We start from the raw sequence: 18,429 nt of genomic DNA on the forward strand, positions 1-18,429 counted from the left end.
TCGTATCTTAGGCTTTTACAGTTTGGATAATGTAGGTTTAGGTATGATCGTGATGATCTGATTTTGTTTCTGGTTGGTAGATCTATTAGGTCTGTCATGTATCCTGGGACTACGCCATAGATAATTTTGTGGACCAAAGTGCAGATTTTGAAGACGATCCGTTCTTTGAATGGGAGCCAGTGCAACTTTTCTCGTAGGGGTTTAGCACTTTTGAATCGTGTTTTACCATATATCAATCTGGCTGCTGTATTTTGGGCGGTTTGGAGTTTTTTTGTGAGTTGTACTTTACATCCCGCGTAGATTCCGTTACAGTAATCTGCATGGCTTAGGACCATTGATTGTATTAGGTAAGCAACAGTCATTGGTGTTTAAAGCTCACTCCACTATGGGAGTAGTGATTATTAGGTAAAACTTTAGGTAGTTTCCCCACTGGCTATTTCTAGGGTTGTTAATTGGTCATCTTTTCTTACTTTTTGACAGCATTACAGATTGGATGTTAAAACAAGGCAGAATGCCTCCTTTTCTGCACTGGTTATTGGGACAGCAGCTGCTATTTCGTATCCATCTTTAGCACTGTTTTTTAATATCATGCAGGTTCTGGACTGGTCGGGGGGGTGCTAAGGAGAAATTGGGTATTATCTGCTAATTTTCTTTCCTTTAGTCCTACCAGACCAGTCCAGATGTCCACCTTAATTTCCTCAGTTGTTTGAGTTGTTCGTATGTAATCTTTTCTGGTTCAAGTTGTTAATCAAGTTATACGATATGTTCTGTTTCTTCGTTTTTTCACCTTTCCAAACAATGAAAGTATCTCTGTTTTATTTTGGTAAATCATTGCTATCAAAATAATGAATTGCTGGAGCACACACTGTCTTTTGAAACCACAGTACCTTTCTGTATTTTTTTATATCTGCCTGCTAGTCATTGGACATAACCTGCAAGTTCTGGACTGGTCTGATGGAGACTAATGAAAAGGAAATTAGCAGGTAAGACCTAATTTCTCCATTTTTACTGTTCATCACTTTGATGCTATAAAAGGCAAATAAACCTTAATTTGGCCCCAGAGCAACATAAACTTGTGCCCTGGTATCAGTGTGCCATTGACTATCCTTCCACTGTCTCTCTGAGATGCCTATTGACCATTTCATTCAGTGCTATGCATTTTAACTTCCCCATCTTATTTTTTAAACTTCTAGCTTTGGTGTTAGACATTTCAGAGTATGATATATATTTTTTTTGTATTTATAATCTGCTTAGCCATTGAAAGAAATAATTTAGAATCTTTTAACACTGCTTTTTACTTAATGACACCTAGGCTACCTTTACCTTTATTTCAACTTCTCTGAGGATTCCGTAAAATCCCTGTTTTGGTAGTATAATTCCAAATCATGTACTCTAGAGCCACTGTTCGCTTTTCCCCTAAATCTAATTTAAAAGCATCTCTATCTCCTTTGTAAAGGTTACTGCCAACAGCCTGGTTGTTCCCTCATTAAGGTGGAGCCTATCCTTCAGGAAAAGGCTCTCCTTCCCCAAAAAATGTTGGCCCAGTATTCCTCACAAACCCAAAGCCCTCTTTCTGTACCATTGTGTCATGCAGGCATCAAGACTCTGGAGCTCAGCCTGTTTCTGGGATCCCACACATGGAACAGGGAGCATTTTTGAGAATGTTTCCTTGAAGCTTTCTGAATATATGCTTTTACCTAAGATCTTAAATCTGGCTTCCAGCATCTTCCTATATTTATGGTTCACGCATGTAAGATAACAGCCAGATTCCTCACCAGTACCCTCTAAAATCCTATGTAGATGACACATGAGGTCCTCCACGTGTGCACCAGATAAACAACTTACACAGCAATCCTCACATCCGCTAGCCACAGAGCTATATACCTTCCTAATTATTGAATCAACTATAAAAGACATGCTAACTTTTCCCTCCTAGGCACACATTCCTGAGACACATCTTTGGTGCAAGAGGATACAGCATCATCTTGAAGTCAGGGCAGGTCTTAGCTACAGGATCATTTCTACCACACCAAATTGATACTATGTTTCTAAGTGATCTTTGCCCTCCATGGCAGCACAGGGACTGACAGAGTAGAGGTGGGACTGCTCTATTGTGTCCCTGAAGGTCTCTCTTGTATATCTGGCTGGCCTCCAAAGATCAGACTTGTTTCTAAGAGCTAGGAGCTCATTGCACAGAGTGCAGACATACAACCTCTCACCAACTGGTAGATAATGCTAGATATAAGACTAGATAGTCCCCTTCTTGTTGCTGGACTATTGAGTATGTCTTAATTTTGTTAGCTGTTTAAAATTTCTAAGTGAACACGGATGTTCAAACTAAAGTACGCTTGGGCTAATTTTGTTTGTTTAACTGTAGTCCCTGTAGAAGATTATTGACAATAGAGTGATAATGACCTAGTTAATTACTTGTAGATGCAGACACCATATTGATACTTGGTTTGAAATAATCCCCTGTTAGTGTGTCAAATCTGACATAGCAAATTTTAGAGGAAACAGGGGAGTTGTGTATGCCTTCTGGTTCTGTACGCCTAAAAGGGTGTGGGACTGTGGAAGCTGAAACTGAGATAGTTACTTATATTATCTTGAGCCCTCTCTTGGGGCTGCTGAGTGAAGTATATATAGATGAGTTAAAAGTAAGTGGGAAGTGGACCAGTGACTCCAGGGAGACGGGATACTGATGTATAAAGTACCACTTTATTCACAGACTCGACACAGTATACTGTGTTTCGGCCACAGGCCTGCCTCAGGAGTCTTAAATGATTCTGGTACTAGGAATCGCCTGAAAGTTAGGTGGTCTTGAAAAAGACCTTTGAATGATTGAAACAGATATTTTAAAGTCTCTGTGTAGTCTGTCAAAAGTAAAACAGCGTATGACTGCTTGTGAGGGAATCATATATAGATGAGCCATCCTTTAGAATAAAGCTAATTACCATTGTAATTGATAAATATATGATTGTAAATTTGCAGATATGAAAACTGTTAATGTTAAAAGATATTTGAACTTAAGTACTTTTGGAATCATAGAGTATACTGCAGATCCATAAAATAAACTTCCTGTAATGCATTTTAAATTGTATTTTTTAGACAGCAGAATTTGAAAAACATACAGGGGTGTGAAGACGTTTTTACAAAGTACTGTATTTCTGGAAAAGGAAACGTTGGTCTTCCTAGGTGGTATTTTACACCTTAATGCTGGAGATTGGCTATGTTCTTGAGATATTCAGGCTAATATTGGCATACAGGCCAGTTAATAGGACACAGACAATAACAGTACTATCTTTTTGGCCTGACATCAGCACTTTGGTATTTGATCACCCTGTGCTAGGAAGTCACCTTTTTTTTTTTTTTCCAACTTGGTGCCATCAGATGTAGGGGGTCCAACCCTCACAAAAGGCTGGGAAATATAACACTTATTTTGTAGCATGGGAGCATAATCTTTTTCTAAGATTTTAATTTTATATTTCAAACATGGAAATTAAGAAATATAAAGAAATAGTTTTAAATATGGTATATAACACAAAAATTAAAAACAGGAAAAAAAATGATACATTACAGCAAACATCAAGTTGAAGGAAGAATCCTAATCCAAAAATCTCAAAGAAAAATTTGGTCTGTAAAATCTTCCACCCAATGCGCATAATGCATGCCTCATGACTTAACCTGTATGGATCATTGTTCTGGAACAAATTCTGAAAACTAAATTCCACAATATTTAGTTCAATTTAAAAGTTTTGCTTTCCTTTATCAATTAGAGATGTGTTCAAAATGAGACACAATATATTTATTTTTCTCTTTTATTAGAGGAAGCAGTGAACCAGGAAAAAAAAAGCAGCACATTTGCCATATTGAGGGCTGTGGAAAGGTATATGGTAAAACTTCACACCTTCGAGCCCACCTTCGTTGGCATACTGGAGAAAGGCCATTTGTGTGTAACTGGATCTTTTGTGGCAAAAGATTTACCAGAAGTGATGAGCTGCAGCGGCACAGAAGAACTCACACAGGTCAGTCCAGTCATTTGGCAGTGTTTTGTATTCCTTTATCAACTTTGTTCACCCCTGATTTTAAGGCGAGAGCTGGCTTCTGCTTGGTATCAGATAATCAAAAGTAGATCCAGAAGTTGCTCATCAGTGGCATTTGAGGTAAGAAGAATGCATGCCCCTTGTCCTTATTATAGAATATCCACATGAAAACATGTTAGGGGGAAGGACATATTTCAAATATATTTCCATTCGTGAGCAGTGGTTTGTGTGGAAGTTGCCTACCTTCTCTGTGGATAAAATTGTGCATGTCGTACTACTGTACACATGATTGATTTTTACTTGCAGCAGATTGGGTAGATGTTCTGTGATGTAGCTTGCACTTAAACACACAATTTTGCATTTCCAAAAGCATGTACCTAATTTTTCATGGGAAACTATCCATACATATAGCAGATACAAATTTATATGTATAATCTCTTAGTTTTCAAAGGGAAATTTCCTTATCAACAGCAGATGAATCCATTAACTGATGGGTTGTATCCGCCTACCAGCAGGTGGAGATAGAGAACACTGAAAGCACATGGTGTTCCTGGACGCCCAGCCCCCTCTGCCTTCAGTGTATATCTATCTCCCAGCAGGTGTGGACGTCGCTTTCTCAGCTCCTGGATTTCTGCCTGGGGTATGGCTCCTGTGCTTTGCCTGTGGGGGGGGGGGGGGGGGGGGGTGTTGTGGCTGGTGGTACCCATTTTAAAGGCATACTTGGTTTTCCCTGTCCCTGCCTTACCCCATTCCCCCTCCTCCCAGAGTTCCTCTGTGGCTGCCTGCCTCTAACTTTCCTCACAGTAAAAAAAGAAAAGGAGAGGCTTTTTCCAGAGCTCCTGGTTCGGTGCAGCTTGACCGAAGCTTGTTTGACTCGGTCTTCTGAGGTGAGAGTGGTGCCCAGCTCCTTCGGGGAGGTTCCCGCTGACAGCGCTCTGTGCGGGGTAAGTTTTGGTGCGAATGTGCCATTTTGTTTTCTGTATTTGATGGCTGCTGAAGGGGTTAAGCGCTGCTCCCACTGTGGGAAACACAGATCAGCAGCGGGGCTTTGCAGCACATGCTGCCTAGATGCTAATGCTGGCACAAGCATGGCGGGCAGTGATTCTTCCTGCTCGATGGAGTTGGCAGCGGGCGCCATCATGGAGGCGCCGCGTGACTCGACCCTCGTGCTTGCGGAGGGGTCTGAGTGCAGGGGGGCATCTCGTTTCGAGGTTTCTAGAGGAGCTATTGCCTCCGCTTCCTCTAATGTGGGGGCGGATATACAGGGTGAGTTTTTCTCCCATGAATTTGTGCTGCTGATGCATAAGGCTTTTATGTTAAAAAGAGCACTGCCTGAGGCTCCTGACAATTCCTTTCAGACTGGGTTGCCTCCAGGTCTTGATAGCCCAGTGTCTGCTGGAGACTTTATTTCTTCCCCCGAGCTTTTGGCTGACGCTAAGCGTAGACGAGTGAATACCCCGTCTGAGGGGGACTCTTCACCCTGTTCTCCCCCGTGGTCTACTTTCGGGGAGTCTTAGGGGTCTGGCAGGCCCTCACGGACTGATGATCCAGACGAGGGTGTCTGCTTGCCACAGGAGTTGGATGACCCTAAAGCGGTTCGGATTTTCCACCGCGACAAGCTGCCAGCTCTGATTTCTGATGCCTTACAGGCCCTTTGTATTGAAGATCCTGACGAGGGCGCTGCCTCTTCTATTAATACTCGGATGGCTAGTACTAAGAAGCCTTCTCGGGCTTTTCCCGTGCATGCTTCCATCCAAGAGCTTATTTCAGCTCAATGGTCTGACCCTGATGGTCCCTTGAAGGTGGCCAGGGCTATGTGTCACCTTTATCCTTTGAGTGAATGTCGGTTGGCCCTCTTTGGGATGCCTAAAGTGGATTCGTTAGTCACGGCTGTAACTAAAAAGACTACTCTCCCAGTGGAGGGAGGGGTCGCTTTGAAAGATATGCAGGACCGGTGGCTGGAATCCGCGCTGAGGTGGTCCTTTGAACTCTCAGGCCTGTCCTTACGGGCGGCTATTTGCAGTTCCTATGCAGCCCAGGCCTGCCTTTCCTGGTTACAGCAGGTGGTTGAGCAGCCCGCCAATGGAACGGGTTCCTTCACTGAGGTAGGCTCGTGTATGGAAGGAAACCCTGCACTTCGTCATTGCGGCGGTACAGCCAGGAGAGTTTCTCACGTCTCTGGACCTCAAGGAAGCATATTTGCATATTCCCATCTGGCTGCCGCATCAGCGGTTTCTCCGGTTTGCGGTACTGAGCCAACATTTCCAGTTTCGCGGCCTGCCTTGCGGCCTGGCAACTGCCCCTCAGACTTCTTCCAAGGTGACGGTAGTGGTGGCTGCCTTTCTCAGGCGAGAGGGTATCAGAGTTCACCCTTATCTCGACGACTGGCTCATCAGAGCTGATTTGGCAGACGAAAGCCGACTTGCCACAGCCAGAGTTGTTACAATTCTTCAGACTCTGGGCTGGGTAGTCAATATGCCCAAAAGTCACCTGACCCCCTCTCAGTCTCTCGAGCTTTTGGGGGTCCAGTTTGACACAGCTTCGGGGTTCGTTTTTCTTCCCGACAACAGGCGTCTCAAGCTTCAGAATCAGGTCCTCCTGCGAATGCCTCGCCCTCGAGCTTGGGACTTGGTTTAGCTCCTGGGATCGATGACGGCCACCATACAGGTGGTTCCCTGGGTGAGAGCTCACATGAGGCCGCTGCTGCTTGCTCTGCTTCAGCAATGGTCTCTGATTTCTCAGGAGTACCAACGCAGACTAAGGTGGCTTCCTGCGGCCCAGTGCAGAATGGATTGGTGGCTTTCTGACAGCATGCTGCGACAGGGGATGCCACTGGCTCTTCTTTTTTGGTGTCTGGTGATAAGATGCCAGCCTTTTGGGCTGGGGAGCTCATTGCCGGGGACGCTATGCTCAGGGTCTGTGGTCCTCCGTGGAGTGAGGTGGTCCATCAATCACTTGGAACTGAGAGTGATATTCCAGGCTCTTCTGGCCTTCCACAGGACGTTGAAGGGTCTTCCTGTCCGAGTTCTGTCGGACAGCACAACAGCAGTGGCCTACATCAATCATCAGGGCGGCATTCTGTGCAGGGCCCTGGCTGCGGAGGCGTCTCAGATCTGCGTCTGGGCCGAGTGGCTCACATAGCCGGTCAGAGCAACGTGCTATCCGATTTCCTCAGCAAACATCAAATCGACCTGGCGGAATGGGAACTGGTCTTATGGCTCTTGAAAGGGCGCAATTGAGGGACAAGGGCTATTCTTATAAAGTTATTGCCACGCTCTTGCAGGCTCGCACGTGGTTTACCTCTGCGACTTATGCTCGGATTGGCGCACTTTTGAGGCGTGGTGTACTCCAAAGTCTATCTCGCCGACTCTGGCGACAGTCTAGCTTTTGCTGGACATTTTGCAGGACGGGCTACAAAAGGGCCTGGCCTACTATTCCCTTCGAGGTCAAGTGGCAGCGTTGGCCTGCTTCCGGGGGAAAGTCTCCGGTTTGTCCCTTACTGCTCATCCAGATATTGTCCGATTTCTCAGAGGGGCGCTTCCTTGTCATCAAGCAGATGAACCATTACGAATGGGTTGTGTCCACCTACCAGTAGGGGGAGATAGCACTGAAAACCATAGTGCCTCATGGCCAGCTAGCTCCATCTGCCTCTCAGTATTCTCTATCTCCCCAGCAGGGTTGGACGCAGCTTATTCAGCTCCTTCAAAAATCTGCCTGGGGGGGCTCCTGGGCTTTTGCCAGTTGTAGCAGGGGTGTTGTGGCTATTGCAGCTTCACTTTAAAGGCACATAGGTTAGCTCTTTCCCTGCCTTACCCTTCCCCCTATGTGGATGCAGGCATATAGGTTTGCACTGTCCCTGCCTTTCCCACACTCTTCTATGTGGATGCAGGCACATTGGTATGTCCTTTCCCTGCCTTTCCCACACTTCTTTGTGGATGCAGGCACATTGGTATGTCTTTTTCCCTGCCTTTCCCACACTCTTCTATGTGGATGCAGGCACATTGGTTCGTCCTTTCCCACTCTCCTGGACCTCCGGAGTGCCTCTGTAGCTGTTGCCTCTAACTTTCCTCACAGTGCTGCATACGCCTTGTAACGCTATAGAAATGCTAAATAGTAGTAGTAGCGTTAAAAAAAAAATGACGCGCTTGTTAGCGCTGCGATTCTGAGGCTTCCTTCTGTCTGTGCAGCGTGACCGGAGCTCTGTGACTCGGTCTGGTGAGGTAAGAGAAGAGGGCCCATGATCGGGACGTTTTTGGCGCGAATCCGCCATTTTGAAATTTTCCTCTGTTTTCGACGATGGCTGCGGAGGTTGTTAAGCGCTGTTCACGTTGTGGCAAGCACAGATCTGCAGCGGGGCTCTGTAAATCGTGCTCTTCAGACGTCATGGCCGGCCCGAGCATGGCGAGCGATGTTTCTTCCCGCTCGGTGGAGATGGCAGCGGGCAGGGCTCGACCCCCGCAGGTGCGGAGGGGTCTGAGGCCGGAGGGGAGCCTCGGATGGAGGCTACCAGAGGAGCTGCTTACCCCAGATTGGAACCGGGAGGCCAGGGTGAGCCTTTCTCCTCTAAGTTTGTGTTGCTTTTACATAAAGCGCTCATGTTAAAAGAGCTCTGCCGCAGATGTCTGACTCTGCGTTGATATCTGGTTCCCCTCCTGTGGAGACCGGCCCGGGATTGCCGTCAGGCATTTTTTCCCCAGACAGCTGGCTGCAAGACAAGCGCAGAAGTGTAAATTCCCCTTCAGAGAGTGGCGCACCCCCCTTCCCCCCCCCCCCCCCCCCACACACTCCCCCGTGGTCGGGCTGTGGGGATTCTGAGGGGTGTGGCAGGCCTTTGTGGTCCGAAGAGCCAGAGGAAGGTGTAGGATTGCCACTGGATCCAGATGATCCCACTGCGGTTAGGATTTTCCATTGCGAGGAGCTGCCAGCGCTTATTTCTGATGCCTTACAGGCCCTCTCTATTGAAGATCCTGTGATGGGCGAAGCCTCCTCTGGTAATCCGAGGATGGCAAGTGCTAAGAAGCCTGCTTGAGCCTTTCCTTTGCATGACTCCATCCAAGAGCTTATTTCGGCTCAATGGGCTGACCCTGAGGGGCCTTTGAAAGTTGCCAGGGCAATGAGGCACTTATACCCTCTCAGTGAGGAGCACTTGGCACGCTTGGCTGTGCCTAAAGTGGATGCCCTAGTCACGGCTGTGACGAAAAAGACTACTCTCCCAGTAGAGGGAGTGGTCGCCCTGAAGGACATTCAGGACCGACGTCTGGAATCAGCAATCAAACGGTCCTTTGAGATTTCAAGCCTAGCCTTATGGGCATCTGTGTGCAGTTGTTATGCTGCTCGAGCCTGCCTGCTTGGTTGCAACAGGCAGTGGAACAGCCCGGGGATGGAGCGGAGCCCCTTGCGGAGGTGGCACCGCAGATGGAGTCGGCCTTGTCATTTTTGACTGACGCCCTCTATGATTTGGTCAGAGTTTCGGCTAAACAGGTGGCGGTGGCCACTCGTCGCCTTCTATGGCTAAGGCATTGGGCGGCTGACATGGTGTCTAAGCAAAGGTTGGTGAAGTTGCCCTTCCAGGGCCTTCTCCTATTTGGTGAGGAGTTGGAGAAAATTGTTAAAGACCTGGGGAAAACTATGCCCCAGCACTTACCCGAGGATAGGCCGCGGCCTTCTTCCAAGGGTCAGGCAATTCTCCGAGGACAAGCAGGCTGCTTGTTGTCACAACTGGGTTGACGTCCACGGCAGCCCCTCGAACCGGAAGAAAATTCTCGCGGGGGGTCCCGCATGCGCGACCGCTTCCGCTCAGTTTTCTCTTTTTCCGCGCTGGAGACGCAGTTTTGTCCCTCTCCGTGTCAGCCCCGGAAAACTGTTTCACGGCCTAGTCCGCTGTTTCTTTTGCTTCTACGCGCGTTCGTGCGCCCCTTTTTTCGTTACAAAAAAAAATCCTTATCGTCGAGCATTTTCTTTTTATTTCGCTTCGTCGCGGCCTTGTGGCCGCACGTCCGATTTCTTTCTTTTTGTGGTGTTGTACTTTACCGCCACCATCGATGGTTTTGACTTCGCTGACGCGATTTTTCCGTCAATGCCCTCGAAGATCCCGAGCGGATTCAAAAAGTGTGGTCGGTGCGGCCGGCAGATTTCGCAGACCGATCCACACGCTTGGTGTCTCCAGTGCCTCGGTCCGGAGCATAATTACAAGGCGTGCACCTTGTGTCTTGGCTTGAAAAAGTGGACGCAGGTGGCGAGGCAAGTTCTTCGGGACCGTCTTTTCAGAACTTGCGCCGGCCTGTCGACGTTGACGCCTGGGATTTCGGTATCGATACCGATGACGACGACTTAGACGCCGAGCATGGCATCGATCCCAGGAGTACAGGTTCCCTTGGCCCAACGGCCTGCCAGCGATGGCAGCGGTGAACGACCGAGTGGGCAGTCCACCTCGGCTGGTCCCGCCGCCAGGGCCATCGGGACCGAACCCTGTCGGATCCGACCCCCAGAGGGCGCGGGGACTCCACCTCCTCCTCGTCAATGCCGCGGAGCACCAATGATGGGCATCGGAAGAAGCTTGCAAAAAAGCACTGTCATCGGTCGCCCACGGCGCATGGCATGGGCAGCTCAGGGACGTCGAGAGACGATTCGATCCCTAAGAAGCGCCCACGCCAGGAGGAGCGCTCCTCCTCTAGTGAAGAGGTGTCGATGCGCAGGTCGTCGGGTACCCCGGTACAGTCTCCTGGACCCGGGCAGCTTCGAGCACCGACACCCACACTGGCTCCCCAGCCTCTCCCGACAGCGGCCCTAGACGAGTGTCTCCGAGCCATCCTCCCAGGTATCCTGGAGGGGCTGATGTGCCAGGCCCTGCCGGCACCGGGGGTGCTTGCGCCCGCAGTGCCATTGATAGAAGCGCCGGCTGGCTCTGGCCCTGTGATGCGGTCTTGGCACCGGTCTTGATCGCCACTCAGGTGGAATCGACGTCGATGGAGGGAGCTTTGTCCCCGCCAGCACGGGAGTCCACCTCTCGGCACCATCATCGAGGACGTGGTTTCTCGGGGTCGAGACGGATCTGGTTGCGGTCTGAGCTCAGAGAGCTCATGTCCGACACAGAGGAGGAGGCCTCGTGGGGGAGGAGGAGGATCCCAGATATTTCTCCTCAGAGGAGTCTGCGGGTCTTCCCTCTGACCCCACGCCTTCACCGGAGAGGAAGCTCTTGCCTCCAGAGAGCCTCTCCTTTGCCTCCTTTGTCCGGGACGTGTCTATTAGCATTCCCTTCCCAGTGGTTAGCGTGGATGAGCCGAGGGCTGAGATGCTCAAAGTCCTCGGCTATCCATCACCACCTAGAGAGTCTTCCACGGTACCGTTGCACAATGTCCTGAAGGAGACACTGCTTCGGAACTGGTTGAAGCCCTTATCTAATCCCACCATCCCTAAGAAAGCAGAGTCCCAATATAGAGTCCACACAGACCCAGAGTTGATGCGGCCTCAGCTGCCACATGACTCAGCGGTCGTGGACTCTGCTCTCAAGAGGGCCAGGAGTTCGAGGGATACCGCCTCGGCGCCCCCGGGGCGGGAGTCTCGCATTCTGGACTAGTTTGGGAGGAAGACCTATCATTCTTACATGCTCGTGACCAGAATCCAGTCATACCAGCTCTACACGAGCATCAACATGCGGAACAATATGCGGCAACTGACGGACCTGGTCGACAAGCTCCCGCCGGAGCAGTCCAGGCCTTTTCAGGAGGTGGTCAGACAGCTGAAGGCGTGCAGAAAGTTCCTGTCCAGGGGTATTTATGACACCTGTGATGTTGGCATCCAGAGCCGAGGCCCAGGGTATAGTGATACACAGGCTCTCATAGCTGCGTGCCTCTGACCTGGATAACCGGACTCAACAACGGCTGGTGGATGTCCCTTGCCGGGGGGATAATATTTTCGGCGAGAAAGTCAAGCAGTTGGTGGACCAACTGCACCAGCGGGAAACCGCTCTCGACAAGCTCTCCCACCGGGCGCCTTCAGCATCCACCTCCACAGGTGGACGTTTTTCCCGGGTCCGGCGGGCTGCACCCTACGCTTACAGTAAGTGTAGGTACAACCAGCCGGCCCGAAGGCCTCCTCAGGCACAGGGACAGTCCCAGCGTGCTCGTTCCCATCAACAGTGTGCAACTAAGCAGGCCCGGGCAGCTCCACAGCAAAAGCAGGGGATGGGCTTTTGACTGGATCCATGGGAACATAGCCGCCATAAAAGTAGCCGTGCCGGACGGCCTGCCAGTCGGGGGGAGGTTGACAGTTTTTCACCAAAGGTGGCCTCTCATAACCTTCGACCAGTGGGTTCTCCAAATAGTGCGGTGCGGATACACCCTGAATTTGATCTCCACCCCACCAAATTGCCCACCGGGAGTTCAATCCTTTAGCTCCCACCACAGGCAGGTACTTGCAGAGGAACTCTCCGCCCTTCTCAGTGCCAATGCGGTCGAGCCCGTGCCACCCGGGCAGGAAGGGCAGGGATTCTATTCCAGGTACTTCCTTGTGGAAAAGAAAACGGGGGATGCGCCCCATCCTAGACCTGAGAGGCCTGAACAAATATCTGGTGCGAGAAAAGTTCAGGATGCTTTCCTTGGGCAATCTTCTCCCCATGATTCAGAAAGACGATTGGCTATTTTCCCTGGATTTAAAGGATGCTTATGCCCACATCCCGATACTGCCAGCTCACAGACAGTATCTGTGATTCCGTCTGGGGACACGTCACTTCCAGTATTGTGTGCTGCCCTTTGGGCTCGCCTCTGTGCCACGGGTATTCACGAAGTGCCTCGTAGTGGTTGAGGCGTACCTTCGCAAGCTGGGGGTGCACGTGTTCCCATATGACGATTGGCTGGTGAAGAGCACCTCAGAGGCGGGAGCTCTTCGGTCCATGCAGTGCACTATTCAACGCCTGGAGCTGCTGGGGTTTGTAATAAATTACCCGAAGTCCCATCTCCAGCCAGTCCAATCTCTCAAATTCATAGGAGCTTTGCTGAATTCACAGACGGCTCATGCCTACCTTCCCGAGGCGAGGGCTCAGAACCGTCTGTCCCTCGCCTCCCAGGCCAGAACGTCCCAGCAGATCACAGCTCGGCAGATGTTGAGACTCCTGGGTCATATGGCCTCTACAGTCCATGTGACTCCCATGGCTCGTCTTCACATGAGATCTGTTCAATGGACCCTAGCTTCCCAGTGGTGCCAGGCCACCGGGAATCTAGAAGATGCTATCTGCCTGCCCATCAGTTGTCGCAATTTGCTGCGCTGGTGGTCGATTCGGACCAATTTGACCTTGGGACGCCCGTTCCAAATTCCTCAGCCGCAAAAAGTGCTGGCGACGGATGCATCTGTCCTGGGGTGGGGAGCTCATGTCGATGAGCTCCACACCCAAGGGGTGTGGTCCCTCCAGGAAGCAGGTCTTCAGATCAATCTCCTGGAGCTCCGAGCGGTCTGGAACGCGCTGAAGGCTTTCAGAGATCGGCTGTCCTTCCAAATTATCCAAATTCGGACAGACAATCAGGTTGCAATGTACTTCCTCAGCAAGCATTGGGGCACCGGATCTCGCCCCCTGTGTCAGGAGGCCGTCGGGATGTGGCGCTGGGCATGCCAGCTCGGCATGCTTCTCCAAGCCACGTACCTGGCAGGCGTAAACAACAGTCTGGCCGACAGATTGAGCAGATTCATGCAACTGCACGAGTGGTCACTCCATTCCAGAGTGGTACGCAAGCTCTTCCGAGAGTGGGGCACTCCTTCGGTGGACCTTTTCGTCTCCCAGACCAATCACAAGCTGCCTCAGTTCTGTTCCAGACTTCAGGCACATGGCAGACTAGCGTCGAATGCCTTTCTCCACTGGGGGAAGGGCCTCCTGTATGCGTATCCTCCCATACCTTTGGTGGGGAAGACCTTACTGAAGCTCAAGCAAGACCGTGGCACCATGATTCTGATCGCGCACTTTTGGCCCTGTCAGATCTGGTTCCCTCTTCTTCTGGAGTTGTCCTCCGAAGAACCATGGAGATTGTGTTTTTTCAACCCTCATTTCGCAGAACGACGGAGCGCTTCTGCACCCCAACCTTCAGTCTCTGGCTCTCACGGCCTGGATGTTGAGGGCGTAGATTTTGCTACCTTGGGTCTGTCTGAAGGTGTCTAACGTGTCTTGCTTGCTTCTAGGAAAGATTCCACTAAGAAGAGTTACTTTTTTAAGTGGAGGAGGTTTGCCATTTGGTGTGAGAGCAAGGCCCTAGAACCTCGCTCTTGTCCTACACAGACCCTGCTTGAATACTTTCTACACTTATCAGAGTCAGGTCTCAAGACCAACTCAGTAAGGAATCACCTTAGTGCAATTAGTGCTTACCATCATCGTGTAGAGGGTAAAGCCATCTCTGGACAGCCTTTAGTCGTTCGATTCATCAGAGGTTTGCTTTTAACAAAGCCCCCTGTCAAGCCTCCTGCAGTGTCATGGGATCTCAACATCGTCCTCACCCAGCTGATGAAACTTCCTTTTGAGCCTCTGAACTCTTGCCATCTGAAGTACTTGACCTGGAAGGTCATTTTCTTGGTGGCAGTCACTTCAGCTCGTAGAGTCAGTGAGCTTCAAGCCCTGGTAGCTCATGCTCCTTATACAAAATTCCATCATAACAGAGTAGTCCTCCGCACTCACCCTAAGTTCCTGCCAAAGGTGGTGTCGGAGTTCCATCTTAACCAGTCAATTGTCTTGCCAACATTCTTTCCCAGACCTCATACCCGCCCTGCTGAACGTCAGTTGCACACATTGGACTGCAAACGAGCATTGGCCTTCTATCTGGAGCGGACACAGCCCCACAGACAGTCCGCCCAATTGTTTGTTTGTTTCAACCCTAATAGGAAGTGGGTCGCTGTCGGGAAACGCACTATTTCCAATTGGCTAGCACGCCCAGGCTGGGCTGACTCTTGAGGGTCATGTCACGGCTCATAGTGTTAGAGCCATGGCAGCGTCAGTGGCCCACTTGAAGTCAGCCACTATTGAAGAAATTTGCAAGGCTGCGATGTGGTCATCTGTCCACACATTCACATCACAGCCTCCAACAGGATACCTGACGCGACAGTCGGTTCGGGCAGTCGGTGCTGCAAAATCTGTTTGGGGTTTGAATCCAACTCCACCCTCCTGGGCCTGGTTTTATTCTGTTCAGGCTGCACTCCCAGTTAGTTGTTCTTCGTAGGTCAATTTCTGTTATGTCCTTGCCATTGTGAGGCTCAATTGACCCTGTTTGTTCTTTTGAGTGAGCCTGGGAGCTAGGGATACCCCAGTCGTGAGAACAAGCAGCCTGCTTGTCCTCGGAGAAAGCGAATAATACATACCTGTAGCAGGTGTTCTCCAAGGACAGCAGGCTGATTGTTCTCACCTTCCCTTCCTCCTCCCCTTTGGAGTTGCGTTTTTTCCTCATTTCTTTGCTTGTCATTTAACTGAGTGGGAGCAGTCGTGCACGGGCGGGAAGACGGCCGTGCATGTGCGGTGGGCATACCCCACGTGCGGGACCTCCCGCGAGAATTTTCTTCCGGTTCGAGGAGCTGCCGTGGACGTCAACCCAGTCGTGAGAACAATCAGCCTGCTGTCCTCGGAGAACACCTGCTACAGGTATGTATCATTCGCTTTCCCTCCTCTTCCAGACCTCGCTTCCGTGAAGCTAGAAGGTACCACACGGGGCGTTCTGCTGGGTTTACTTCACGTGCCCGCTTTCAGCAGAGGAACTCCTTTCGCTCGGACAAACGTTCCGCAGCGGCCGGCTCAAGGCCTGGAGTTCATGGGCGACCCTCTCAATGATGGTGCACCGGCCCACTCCTCGATTCCTGCAGTTGAAGGACGTCTTTCCCTCTTTCTCGAGAAATGGGTCAAGATTACCTCAGATCAGTGGGTTTTGAACCTGATCAGAGATGGTTACAGATTAGAATTCAATGTCCCGGTGAGAGACGTGTTTGTGGAGTACCGATGCGGCTCTACCGTCTAACGGGCGATGGTAGTGGAGACCTTACAAGGCTGTTGCACCTTGGGGCGGTGGTCCTGTTTCTCCCGCCGAGATCGGCTATGGTCGTTACTCCATTTACTTTGTGGTGCCACAAAAAGGAGGGTCTTTTCGGCCCATACTCGACTTAAAGGAAGTCAACAAGTCACTAAGAGTGCGGCATTTTTGCATGGAATCCCTGCACTCAGTCATTGCGGCGGTACAGCCAGGAGAGTTTCTCACGTCTCTGGACCTGAAAGAAGCTTACTTGCACATTCCAATTTGGCCCCCGCACCACCGGTTTCTCCAGTTTGCGATGTTGGGAAAACATTTCCAGTTTCAGCTCCCCAAACCTTTTCCAAGGTAATGGTGGTAGTAGTTGCCTTTCTCAGGTGAGAGGGTATCCGGGTTCACCATGTACCTCGATGACTGGCTCATCAGAGCAGACTCTGCAGAAGAGAGTCATCATGTAACAACCAGAGTGGTCTCAGTACTTCAATCTCTGGGCTGGGTTGTCAATATTCCCAAAAGTCATCTGACCCCCCCCCCCCCCCCCCCCCCCAAATCTTTAGAATATTTGGGGGTCAGGTTTGACACAGCCTCGGGTTTTGTCTTTCTACCCGAGCAAAGGCGGTGCAAGCTTCAGAACCAGGTCCGTCTGCTCCTGTGGATGCCTCGCCCGCGAGCTTGGGACATAGTCCAGCTGTTGGGGTCGATGACGGCCACCTTGGAAGTGGTGCCATGGGCGAGAGCGCACCTGAGACCTCTGCAGTGTTCCCTGCTTCAACGTTGGTCTCCAATATCTCAGGATTAAAAGCGCAGACTCAGTATGGAGTGGTGGCTCTCAGACAGCATGCTGCTGCGAGGAATGCCGCTAGCGTTTCCCGTTTGGTGCCTGGTGGAAACAGATGCCAGCCTGTAGGGCTGGGGGCACATTGCCAGGGAAGGCATGCCTAGGGTCTCTGGACACCCGAGTCGGAGTGGTCCATCAATCGCTTGGAGTTGAAAGCGATATTCCAGGCACTTCTGGCCTTTCACATGACCCTGGAGGTACTAGCTGTCAGAGTTCTGTCGGACAATACGACAGCAGTGGCCTACATAAATCGACAAGGCGGCACTCAGTGCAGGGCACTGGCCGCGCAGGCCGCACAGATTTGCCACTGGGCCGAGCTACATCTTAAGTTTCTGTCAGCAGCTCACATTGCAGGTCAGAGCAACGTGCAAGCTGATTATCTAAGCAGGCATCAAATCGACCCAGCGGAGTGGGAACTGGCAGACGAAGTGTTCCTTCAGATCTGTGCCAAATGGGGGACGCCCGTAGTGGATCTTATGGCGTCAAGTGCAAATGCCAAAGTCCCGTGCTTTACAGCAGACGGAGAGATCCTCGCTTGGCGGGGTTGGATGCCTTGGCTCAACCCTGGTCTCAGGGCCTCCTGTATGTGTTCCCTCCTGGGCCCTTGATAGGGCGAGTACTCCTGCGGATTCGGCTACATCAAGGAGAGGTGGTTCTCATTGCCTCGGATTGACCCAGGCGGCCGTGGTATGCGGACCTCCGGCGGATGCTGGTGGAGGCTCCCCTTCCTTTACCTCTGGTACCAAACCTGTTGTCACAGGGGCCGGTAACCATGGAGGACGCCTGCCACTTTGGTCTTACGACATGGCATGGCTATTGAGAAGACACAATTGAGAGACAAGGGCTATTCCAACAAGGTCATCTCCACTCTCCTTCAGGCCCGCAAGCGTTCCACTTCCATTGCCTATGCTCTGATTTAGTGCCATTTTGAGGCTTGGTGTGCTGCTAAAGCGATTACACCCATGCGGGCTTCGGTCTCGCCGATACTTGACTTTTTGCAGGATGGTTTACAAAGAGGCTTGGCCTATAATTCCTTGCGTGTTCAAGTTGCAGCTTTAGCATGTTTTTGGGGGAAGGTGCTTGGCCTCTCCCTGGCTGCTTATCCGGAGGTGGCACGATTTCTTAGAGGGGTGCTTCGGCTCCGTCCTCCCGTGCGGGCTCCGTGTCTGGCCTGGAACCTGGGGTTAGTTTTAAAGGCCCTTCCGTGTTCGCCCTTTGAGCCGCTTAAGTGAACTTTTGAGAAGAATGTGACCCTAAAGATGGTCTTTTTGGTGGCCATTACATCGGCGAGATGGGTGTCTGAGCTCCAGGTGCTGTCCTGTCGAGACCCATTTCTGCAATTGCACCTTCTAGATGTGCAAAGGGCTCTGTTGCAGTATCTGCGCATGTCAAATGCTTTCAGGACCTCTGATCACCTTTTTGTTTTGTTGTCAGGTCCTCGCAGAGGGTCTCCAGCGTCTAAAGCTACTCTTGTTGGCTCAAAGAAGCTATTTTTTAAGCATATCTGCTCTCTGGCCGGCCTCCGCCTGAAGCCTTTAAGGCACATTCCACAAGAGCGATTTCC

General features: G+C 50.7%; 1 protein-coding gene across 2 annotated transcripts in view; it reads left to right on the top strand.

The window, feature by feature from the left end:
• The window catches only part of SP4 (Sp4 transcription factor), a 227,447-nt gene that overhangs the window by 155,631 nt on the left and 53,387 nt on the right, over window positions 1-18,429 (top strand). For both annotated transcript variants that reach the window (XM_030201709.1, XM_030201702.1), the window contains exon 5: window positions 3,823-4,022. In XM_030201709.1, coding sequence (XP_030057569.1) covers window positions 3,823-4,022 — 200 coding nt within the window. The remainder of the gene's footprint in view (window positions 1-3,822; window positions 4,023-18,429) is intronic.

This window comes from Microcaecilia unicolor, chromosome 1 (genome assembly GCF_901765095.1).
Source record: "Microcaecilia unicolor chromosome 1, aMicUni1.1, whole genome shotgun sequence".
NCBI classification, from domain to species: Eukaryota; Metazoa; Chordata; class Amphibia; order Gymnophiona; family Siphonopidae; genus Microcaecilia; species Microcaecilia unicolor.